Source organism: Carettochelys insculpta, chromosome 25 (assembly GCF_033958435.1).
Source record: "Carettochelys insculpta isolate YL-2023 chromosome 25, ASM3395843v1, whole genome shotgun sequence".
Lineage (NCBI taxonomy): Eukaryota > Metazoa > Chordata > Testudines > Carettochelyidae > Carettochelys > Carettochelys insculpta.
This window is the reverse complement of record NC_134161.1, coordinates 5,837,473-5,848,499: the sequence shown is the minus strand read 5'-3', so window position 1 is coordinate 5,848,499 and position 11,027 is coordinate 5,837,473. Positions and strand designations below refer to the sequence as shown.

The 11,027-nt window shown below is 43.3% G+C and overlaps 1 protein-coding gene across 2 annotated transcripts; it reads left to right on the top strand.

Moving 5' to 3' along the window:
• Positions 1-26: 26 nt before the first annotated feature.
• Positions 27-9,692, top strand: NKAPD1 (NKAP domain containing 1). 2 transcript variants are annotated; one of them, XM_074976724.1, is made up of 6 exons: positions 27-160; positions 1,015-1,091; positions 3,443-3,543; positions 4,471-4,629; positions 5,698-5,751; positions 6,703-9,692. In XM_074976724.1, the coding sequence occupies exons 2-6, from the start codon at positions 1,023-1,025 to the stop codon at positions 7,214-7,216; spliced, it is 897 nt and encodes a 298-aa protein (XP_074832825.1). In that variant the 5' UTR covers positions 27-160; positions 1,015-1,022; the 3' UTR covers positions 7,217-9,692. The 2 variants fall into 2 exon arrangements, with proteins under 2 accessions (XP_074832825.1, XP_074832826.1); XM_074976725.1 differs by lacking the exons at positions 27-160; positions 1,015-1,091; positions 3,443-3,543 and adding an exon at positions 4,191-4,361 and having other exon boundaries at positions 6,703-9,463.
• Positions 9,693-11,027: the final 1,335 nt, after the last annotated feature.

Here is an 11,027-nt window from a genome sequence, read left to right as displayed (position 1 = left end):
GTTCTGACTCGGTCCCCAACGCCAGGGTCGGCAGGAAGTGCCTCTCTCCCGCCCTGGCGCCTCTGGATCGGGCTCGGTGCAGCCCAGTGCTTCTTGTGGAAGCACTTCCGGGGCAGGTACTTCCGGGCGGGCGGGAGCACCCTGTCCCATTCCTCGGCAGGTGAGGCGGGTGCTGGGTGGGCAGGGGACCCCGGGGGTTGGGCGAGGTGTGCCTGGGAGGGGTGAGGATTGGGCGGGGAGGACATAGGGTGTCTACCCAGGCCTGAATGGATCTGTGTGGGTCTATGCCTACCCCCCACGCCCACTGCTGAAGCAGCCACGTCTGCCTCTGCTTTCCCCTCGCGGCCTCTCGCCTCGCAGTCCCGTGTTGCTGTGATCGCCACGGGTGGCTGGTGCTTTGGGCCGAGACTGAAGCACAGCTCCCGAGATCCCGCTGCGCTCTGGGTGATCTCTGTATTTTCTGCAGTCAGCTGTGGTGAGCTGTCAGCTAGCTGGCTGATGCCACACAGAGGGCTGCAGTTGAGTGGTCGGGGCATGGCTGTATCTGTAGAGCCTTCGTCTGTCCTTAGGTCAATTTTACACCAGCATAGCGCCATTGGTTTCAGCACAGTCACTTCTGACTTTTGCTGGGGTAAGTAAGAGCAGGCTCACGTCCACAAGATGTAATGTGATCAAATGGAAGTGTTAGATTGAGAGACACAGGGTAATTATCCATTGTCTTTTCATTGATATGAGATACAGAGATGTCAGGCACTTTGAATGTGGGCATCAGCTGCTGGATCATCCTTTCTGGGCCATGTACATGAAAACAGATTCTTACAAGTCTTAGTTTTGGGGTAACACAGTGGCTTCTTAGGGAGCACAATTCTCATCCTGAGTTGATAGCACATTTTCTGTCACAGTTGGAAAAAACTTGTGTTTTTACTCTTCATCGTGCTCCTGACGAGCTTTTTCTGCCTTGCAGAATCTTACATGTGATTCTCTAATAGCTATATTTTTGTTACTTATCTAAAGGTTAAAGCATGTCCCGAGTCCCTTTAGGAAAAGTTCTCTTACGAAATGTCATTCGTCATACCGATGCACACAACAAGGTATGGAACTGTATTTTATTCCTTTGCGTCTCTCTCATAGTATATTATAGTACCATCTCAAATTGCCCAGACCTGAGGAAGAGCTCTGTGTCAACTCAAAAGCTTATCTTTTTCACCAACAGAAGCTGGTCTAAGGAAAGATAGTAAACTTTGGAATAAATTGCCGAGAGAGGTTGTGGAATCTCCATCACTGGAGATATTTAAAAGCAGGTTAGACAGACATCTGTCAGAGTTGATTTAGATGGTACTTGGCCCTGCCATGAGGGTAGGGGACTGGACTCGGTGACCTCTCAAGGTCCCTTCCAGTTCTAGTGTTCTGTGATTTTATATTACCTCGCCCACCTTGTCTTACCGATACAGTCTGTCTGACTTTCCTTATGTAAATCAGAATCTGGCATTCCCTCACTTGCCATGTTCCTGTTGTTTTATTGTTGCTTTCTCTCTCAGTATCATGTTTCTTGATGCCATTGTATCAAGTTATGCTATTTTAACGTTATTGGTGCTGAATTATGGTAGTTAAACTTAAGTTGTTCAGCACGAAGTGTATTTTTGAAGGTAGAAATTTCTGCAGCACATCATAGGGGTCCTTTTTGTCTTATTGCAACTGGAAGAAGAAGTCCATGCTACTTGTGCAATGATTGTTTGTTTCAACATTTTCCTTATTTCTCTTCTTAAAAACTTGCTCTCGTTATACGTCGAGCTGGCAAAGTTTTGGATGAAATTCACTCTTGGGCAGAAAACCGGCACAAGACCCCTAGTTTGGGAGTACATGTGATTCTAGAACCACATATAGTTTTCAAATAAAAAATAAAATGAAAAACCCTGCAGTGGTGGTTGCTGTTCTGTGGGGCTGGATGTGGCTCACCTCTCCGAGCATTGCCCCCTGGCACATGTGTCACAGCACAGCTCACTCCAAGTTGTCCCAGCTGCCCGTCTTTCATCATGATGGAGGGATAGATGGGTCAGGCTTGAATGGCGCTGCAACCCCATGTACAAGATCTCCAATGTCTGGAGCTATTCCCAGCCCTGTAGGAATAGCTGCCGCTGCATGGGGTGGGTGTGTGTGTGTGGAGGCGGGGGCTTGCACTACCACCTACCTGATCCTTCCAGGCCTTCTCCTCCAAATTAATCCAACCCAAACCACCTCCAGGACCTCTTGATTTCACTCTCTCCCCACCCCCACCCTCACAGGCAGGATCCAGCCCACCTACAGAGGGTAGATAAAATGAAATAACATTACATTTCCAAACATAAAATGAAAAGTATCTCAACTTCAAGAAGAATTGCAGGGGGCTCTGTTTGGGACTTAAGCAGTGCCCAGGCTGTTTTCTGATTTTCTGCACAGAAGTGAATTTAATCCTAAATGTATAGGTGAATTAATTTTTAACTGAGGAAGAAAGTTTTTAAAGGGGCACCATCAGTTGAAAATCACATTTTGTGTGCAAGCATGGCTCCTTATTTGCATTACTGACAATGATGTGTATTTTGCCTATTTAGATTTTGCCTGTTTAAACTCTTGGTTCATTTTTTTCCGTTCTCTCAGTGAGGGCAATGATTGGCAGTTTTATGTGTTCACCATCAGGTTCCCTTTCAGCTGCTTAGTGCTGCATTGTTTGTGGGCATGGCAAGGAAATATTTGTTTACAAATTTCATTTATTTAAAAATAATAGGAATGTTTCTCCGGCTCTGATGTCTTGGAAATGGTCTTTTTTCCACAACATTTAGTGTTCATGTTTTATTGTTTTTTTTAAGTCTAGAAACATAATTCTTTTAATTTAGCATTTGTTTGGATTTTTTTCCCTTGATAAAATGGGTCCCCTCTGGGATCTGAACTTCAGCATACAAGGCGGGTATTTCCTAAGAGATTTTGAAATTGGCCCTTTATTACTAAGGCATTTAATTCTGCATGCTTATTTTTCCAAAGAGCACTTAGTTCATATGTGCCTGAGAGGATGCCACATACGCAAAGCTACATCAATTAAATATGTGTCAGAGCACTGGTTGGCTGTATGATGTATTTTCAGGTGTTTAACATGACGAGTTGCTTCAGCCTCATTTCCGCTTTAAATGTGAGGGCAAAACTCCAGTTGAGTCAAAGGGATTCTGCTTGGACTTGAAAGATCCAGCTGCATGGATGAGATTGCAGAATAAGGCTTCTCGTCCATAAAACAAAGTTATTCACTGCTACAGCTAATTGTCATTATGATGATTCTCCTTTAGGTGTACTTAATATCACAACAAAGGCTCATTTATGTCACTGCAGCACTGCAGGTTACAGTGTTTCACAGTTGCAAAGCATCACTTCTGTATGTTACTTAATCTTATTTTCTCATTTTCTTCATATTATTCAGATTCAAGAAGAATCGGAAATGTGGAAGATAAGGGAACTGGAGAAGCAGACTCAAGAGACTTACCGATGGAAGCAGGGAAGAATATTGCCCAATACCTCCAGGTGGAACTTAATTATTTGGAGGAAATAATCCTCTTTACCCACTCTGTAATAAAGTATTATATAATGTTTTGAAAGGTCATTAGAGAGAGCAAGAGAGCCCTGTATAGGGGCAAAGATTTACATTTTTTAATTATTGGTGACCAGAAAGGAGCATCTGCATGTAATCCTGTGAAAACCATGCTGCCTCTTGAAAGTTTTTCACTGCATTTTTGTGGTGTAATAAAGGTGTGCAATTTTAAAAATAACTTCAGGTAGGCTGTGGCCTCTGCAAAAGCAAGAGTACAGTTTGGCTCAGAAGTGTTAAGAAATGTAATACAGCAACATCTGAAAAGTCTGCACTCTCTTTTGCTAACTCTTGCTTTGAGTCTGTATTGAGTCTAATGGCCCAAGTTGGCGCTCAGAGATGTTATCTTATAGATGAGATGTAAAAGTGAAGTCATGATCAGTTGGCACTTTTTATTAGATTCAGGCTGTTAACCTTGGTCCTCTCACCAGATGCCAGCTCCAGTAATTACATTCCCCTGCCCCCGTTTGTGTTGGAGGCTGTCATCTTAATTTCCTGCTTTAAATTGTTATATCATTGTGCTTCGTCACGCAGCTTCTGCAGCTCATTCCAGAGGTGATTACGTTTCAGTGATGCTTGAAGTAGTGCATACTAACTTATTGTTGACAAAGTGATGTGAGAAACTGAAGAAAAGCAACTGTCTGTGCCAGTCGTTTATGAATCATTGGGTGGTCCCCAGGGAAGCTCTGAGTGACCATTGTGCAGGGATGGAGTGAATCTCTTTGCGTGGACTGACATCCAGGGAGCATCAGAGGTGTGCTTTCTCCCGCATACGCTCTTGTGCTCTCGATTGAATCATAACTCACATGTCTTATTTTCCTCTGAATTGACTGCTAGAGAACACCCTCTTTTTCTTTCTGCAGTAGTCGGATGCGCAGCGATGGTTTCGATGATGAGAGCCAAAGAGCTGACTGGAAGGCAAAGAACTTTATGCATGTTCCTGACATGATCGAAGATGACCTTCTGAGGGCCCGGACATGGAATAAGAAGCTCTATGAATGTGAGGCTAACATGCCAGACAGGTTCGTGGGTGAATTACTATCCCTTTATGGTTCCAATAGAAGAAGTATCTGGCACTTTTTTATGGCCCCAACATTTCACAAAAGTTAGTGACTGTATGCTTGCAGCACATCTGTGCAACAGGGCTGTAGAATCACTTCCGTTTTACAGGCGGTCAGGTGCAGCACAGAGAGACTTAAATGACATGTCCCGTGTCACTAAGAGCCAGGAACTGAGCCCAGATCTTCTGATTTTCAGTCCTGTACTGTAGTCACACAGACATCCTTGCCTCTCTAGAACTACGTAAATAGAGCCCCAAACCTCAGGACTTGTTTCACGCTGCTCTCTGTAGAATTTAACCAAGTATTCTTATGATAACAAGGTAAGTAATCTCCCAGAGTTACATGGAAATACCAGAAAGTGCTTTGGGGGTACTTGTAAGAAACATATCTGCATTGTGCCTTCATGAACTCCTCCTTTACTGTCCTTTTAGACACTCGTTTTATTCCTTCAGGTGTCTGGCTGTCAGCATTCTCATTGCCTGAAGGTTCTCCATTTAGCTGTCACTCTGTATTTGAATAGGTTTTAGATGTTGAATCTTGTCGTATGTAGATTTTACCGTGGTAATAAAGCACCACGCACTTCTGTTTTGCGTTATGTCGTTTTGTGACCATACGGTCGAATACAAATGAAGCCCACTTGCCCTGGGGGAAATGCACCGTGTGAGCAAAGCAAATTACATACCGTGGGTGAATTCAGTGGGAAAACTTCTACTGAGTTTAGAGGGGTTAAGATTTCGCCCCATGTTCCCTGGGTGTCAGTGAGAAGTGTGAGCTCCCAAATCATTGGGTTTCTGCTGCAGAAGGAGGTACAAGCACCCTACCAGAGCAAAGTGAAGTGGCCATAAATTTGCTCAGAATAGTCTGAACAGAACCTTGCAAAGCAAAATGTTAGCACCCTAAAAAGGTAAGGAAGACACTAGCTGATTGTCCTTTGTGTGGTATTTTTCTTAAATCTTTCCTTTCATTTCACCCTCATTTTGATTCTTCATATCCTGCTTGGTTTTAATGTTTCCTGCTCTTCCCTTGCAGGTGGGGTCACAGTGGCTATAAAGAATTATATCCAGAGGAATTTGATAGCGACAGGTAAAGGCAAACAGACAAGTTCAATTTCTTAATTTTTGTCAAGTCACACAGTAAAATTTAGAGCTTGTACCTCTCCAGTACAGACTGTAAGTTGATGCTGAATTGTTTACTTAGCAGACATGGCCTGAAATTTTAGTCCCTTACTATGTTTTCTTACCCAAAATGATTGTGGCAATAATGAGAGAGGCCTGGCTTCACTTCATAAAGCACAAATAATGAGTTAAAGCTTGAACACTGTCCTTACTTTGCCCATACGTGGCACCATTATTGTAGTGACGATATCTGCTTGTTCTCAGCCCTGAGAGGCAATTGTGTCTCTTCTAATAGCAGGACTTCCAGCTTTAACTTTGTGTTAAGTGACTAAAATATTATGCAAATAAGTGCCTGACCTCTTGGAGTTGAGCAATGTCATGAAGTTATCCAGCTTTCCGCCAGCAAGCATGTCTGTGCCAAGGAATGCTAGTTAGAACGAGAGCTCCAGCAGCATCAGTGCAATTAACAGTAAAAAGGGAGGGATTAAAAAACGGAAGAAATCTAGTGGGGCACAGATTTATTTGTGTTTAAAATCTCTACCTACTAACAAAACAAAAAAGCAGTAAAGTAGCACTTTAAAGACTCACAAAATAATTTATTCCGTGAACTTTCGTGGGACAGACCCACTTCTTCAGACCATAGCCATACCAGAACAGACTCAATATTACCAAAGCTAGCACTTGTCTGATTCCTGATAGTCACAGATAAGGCGTTCTTCGTAAGTTGTGCAGCATGTTGCTTAGTGCATATGTTTAAAATGTCTTTGAAATGACTGTTGAGCTATTACCAGCTTGTCTTCAGTCGCATCCATATGTCTGTTTTGAAAGGAACTCTGTGTAAATGGAGCTGTTTGAGGTTTGAAATAGGAAATGCTCATTTAGAATCTGCCCAGGCCTCCATTCTTTGTTCCTGTTACAGTGACCATCAAGAGAAAGATAAACAGAACACTATCAATGGAAAGAGGAAATGTCAGCCGAGAGAGCAATCTGTGCATGAAACAGTGAAACGGAAGAGGCCAAAGAAATCACAGAAGAAGAAGCAGAAAAAGAAATCGCACAAAAAGCGAAAGAAAAGGAAAAAGGAGAAGGTGAAGGCATCATCAGATTCTTCCCGGGAGAGTGAGTGTTCAGAGGAAGAGACTTCAGGCACCAGGAAAGGGAAACACAAACACAAGCATAAGAAAAAGACCAGGAAAATGCTTGCAAGAGAACCTGCCTCTTCCTCTGGGCAGGGAAGTGACTCTTCCAATGTGACTAGCTCTGAGGACAGTGAACCTGAGGAGAAAAAAGAAAAGTGGACTAAGAAAAAAAGGAGGAAATGTCATGTGTCTGCATCAGAGAGGAACAGTGAGATTCAGGAAAAGCAAAGCAAGAGGAAGAACTGGAAAGTGGCAGCTGATGAGAAGTCGGACAGCTCAGATGAGGAGGACTAACCAGAGGCTGAGAGTCTGGGGCCAGGAGTGAAACTGCACATCAGTAAGTGGAGGCTGACATTTTCTCCCAACACTGCCCCAGGTACAAAGTGCTAAACTGATTTCTTGAGGGCAGCAACTTTATACCCTGCCAGCCCACAGGTGGGGGCTCTGCACCTTGCTGGCTTGCAGCCCTTTGTTTTTTGCTGGTTTGAAACAAGGAAAGCTATATGCCTGGGGAGAATATCCATCTTCTGCCCACCTGCCCCAGACTCCTGAGTCAATAATTGTCTCGTTTCATGGCCAAATATATCACCGTGACAAGGATTTTTTAAATTGTTCCTCTTTTTCATGCATAACCACATTATTTTCAGACACATGCAATAAAGAGCAGAGGCCACTGGCTTACAGCTCTTCTGCCAACCTGATTACAACAGATATGCTATTGGATTTAAGCAGCAGGGCTCCTTTGCTGCAGCATTCTTCCCATGCTGAAAATGTGGCCCCACAAGGACAGTTAAAGGAGGAGGCGGCACTGATGTGGAACAAGAAGGAGCAGATTGGGCGTCACCATTCTAGTTGTGGTGACCCCCACTGAAGTAGTTTGTTTCAAACTTACCTCAGATTCCCCTACCTCTGCCCTTTGCGTGGCTGAATTTCCCTCCTTCCTATCAGTAGCATGTCCTTTTGGATCTACTTGTATCAGTGGACGTGCCTCTGATAGATTTCCTCTTCTATCTCTGGCTGGCCCAATGTGTTTGACACAAAAATTGGGAGACAGGGTAGAAATGAACCCTTTCTCCCTGCAATAAATGTGAAGACTCCATTTGTACTTTCCTTTTGACATCTGATCTCTGTGTCAGTGCTTTAGAGCAAGACCTCGGGACAGAGCATGGATCTGTTGAGGGATTCTGAAGGCGTGGTCAGGGCTCTCCTCCCTCTCTCTCTCTCCAATATGTTCACGGTTGATCAGGTTCCACAGACCTGTGAATATGTCTGTGAAGCCAGTCTGTATATAAGAGATCACAGCCCTGCTTAATACCTCAGGTGGAAGATGACAAAAGCAAACAGCCCTATACTCCAAATTCTTCAGTTTTCATGTGACGACAGGTGGTGTGTAAATTCCTAGTATGTGGAGGTCTTGAATCTCTCTAGATCAGAACTGAGGTTTCTGGGCTCCCCCACATATAAACTGTGGCCTTGAGCCTTCACAAAGCCTTTTCTCTCTGTGTGCGTGCGTGGGTGTGTGCGCAGGCGCGTGCTTGAATATATGTAAGCCATGGAGATGCAGTGGGATTACAAATCTGTGCCCAAGAAGAAACATCACTCTTACCTGAGTACAGATCTAGGCATTTTTTGGGATCCTCCTTTGACTTAGTTTAAGTGAAGTTCCAACTGAAGGCTTCTCTGACTGAGACTGGACATGGTTAAATGAGTAACAGTGAGAGGGCCTTCTCTGGTCTGAGCAGTGTAGATGACTGCTTTGACATATTGAGGCTGTGACATACTTTTGTATTAATTCTTACTTATCATCATTCTACTAATACATGAGTTAATAATGTTTCCACTTGTGCTTCTGTAGCATCCTGGATGCAAGATATAAACAGAGCAACATTTTTGTAGGGTTCTTCCTAAGAAGTGCCTTGCTCATACTGCCCTCCTTCTTGGGTGGAATTCATGTTTGTACAGCCCTTGGCAGATGCAAATTGTTAAGTAACTCTTTTAGGTCCTGCCTGAGACTTCAGTTTTTAAAGCTCCCGCTCTTACCCCACTGTAGCTCTCTTGACATCCGTGGGGCAGCATTAGGACCTGAGAAATTGGACAGTCCTCAGCTGGAAGAATAATGCCTGTGATATGGGCTTCGGCCTTTTACCTAGGGCTCGGAGAGGTAAGGGCGAACCCAAAGTCCAAAACTACGTAGCAGGAATGCAAAATATGTGAGCCTGGTCAATGACATCTTCCCATCCTTACCCCCTCTCATCTGCTTAATTAAAGAACTAGTAGATTGGGGAAGGGCCCTAGATAAATACATCCCACGATCCTCTTTGTTTAAATTTGTGATATCCCTTCACCTGTACCAAGTGAAACTGTTTTCGATCTCCCAGTGTGCATGGGCTGACAGTGAGAAAATGGTGATATTATAGGATGTTGTTCTAATGTGTTTCCCTCCCCAACTTTGTCACAGTGCTTGATCTATACCCTGTCATCTAGTCCCTCCTCTAGAAGGCTAGTGTTCATGGCTTTCTTTCCAGGCATCAAAGGGAATATGTAGGCAGCTTCTCTAATGGGTGGGGGATTGTAAGCAATGTCGTAGTTTTCAAAACCCGTTCTCTGGGTGCAAAGATTTCTATGAGCATGAAGCGGAGCTGCCACTGATACCTTTCTAGTCCCATGTAACAGCCACTTCTGTATTGCAATCTGCAGAAATGCTCATACAGAAATAATGCAGCAGCTTTTCAGATATCACAAGAGAAGTGTTTGAGGTTTTTATTTTTATAAATCAATCTATGAAAAAAATTTCAGTCAGGAAGTGTATCACTGTTGAAGGTAATAGATTTGTTCAGTGCACTGGACCCATTGTGGATTTTAGGACAGGATTGATGTGGGGTTCAGTGATCAACTATCCTATGAGGACCAGCTCCTAATGCAACCAGTGAATAGTTTGGTATTGTAGTACTTTTGCTTTGAAGGACTAGTGTTGCCAGGCATTGGAACGTGCTTTTCATCCTGAGAAAATTTTCCAAGCAGGCTCCTGCCAGTTCAAGGTATTTACTCAGGATAATGAACTTCAGGGCGTTTTACCCAGCCTTGGCCACTGTTTATTTAACCAGGATAATCCTAACTTTCTTTCTTTCCTCTTAACACAGCAGCATCTACAGCACTAAACCTCTCCCTGAGGCTGCTGGAACTTCACTTTGTAATAGTCATTGTTGAACAGATGAACAATTTATTGATGAAGTTGCCCTCTTTTTTTCTACCCCTTCTCCAAAACTGTAAAAGAGTCTGTTTGTCTGTGATGATGGTATCCTCCTGGTCAGTTTGGATAATCTCCTTCATGGCACTCTCCAGTTTCCTTTTCTGCATGGTGCTTTACCATTGCCACTGAACATATTTTTGGAGAGAATGTTAAGAGGTTGCCAGAGAAGGGTGGGTGCTGTATATCCTTTCTATGAAACTTAAGTACAGGATTTTTAATTTTTATATGTGTGAAACAGTGGTGGATGTTCACCTTACTAGATAACAAGTCCGGAATGGCTCAGAGAATAAACCAGACTTTTCAAATGTGTGGTCAATTTATTTACACCCATTGCTCACCAGGTTAGGGCTATATTTATGTGAAATATCAATATGTACATCATTAAATCATGTTGCATCCTTTCTTGCATCTTAAATTATGAGTAAAGGGAAATCTGTCTCCAAAGGAGGGTTCCCTCAGTTTTCATCCAGGGGCAGAATAAATTTTGTGCACCAAGGCATGTGCAGATGTGCATCACCATACAAACATCTGCTGCTGGCTATGTGTGCTATGCTAATCAGCTGGGTGCCACCTGAATCTCTCTTGCATCATTTTACACTGTTGAAATGTTCAAGATTTTCTTTTTAGCGCGCGCATGCACGCAGAGAGAGAGAGTGAGCTTGGAGTATGCAGCATAGTTTTGAGGGAAACATTTTACAATCACTGACCTCTGCAACAGACTAGAGCCTTACAATAAGCTTTTAACTAGTTTCACTTTTTGGTTTTCATGCATTAACCGACTGCACAGCTTATAGATTTACGGTTCAAACATTACACCAGAACAAATGTTTTCATTTGTTCACTGAAAATGTTTAT

Excerpts from the sequence above, each read along its gene's own strand:
- NKAPD1 (XM_074976724.1), top strand. The coding sequence starts at position 1,023 with ATGTCCCGAGTCCCTTTAGGAAAAGTTCTCTTACGAAATGTCATTCGT. Across the intron at positions 1,092-3,442 it reads ATACCGATGCACACAACAAG|ATTCAAGAAGAATCGGAAAT; the intron begins GTATGGAACTGT and ends CATATTATTCAG. Across the intron at positions 5,752-6,702 it reads GAGGAATTTGATAGCGACAG|TGACCATCAAGAGAAAGATA; the intron begins GTAAAGGCAAAC and ends TTCCTGTTACAG.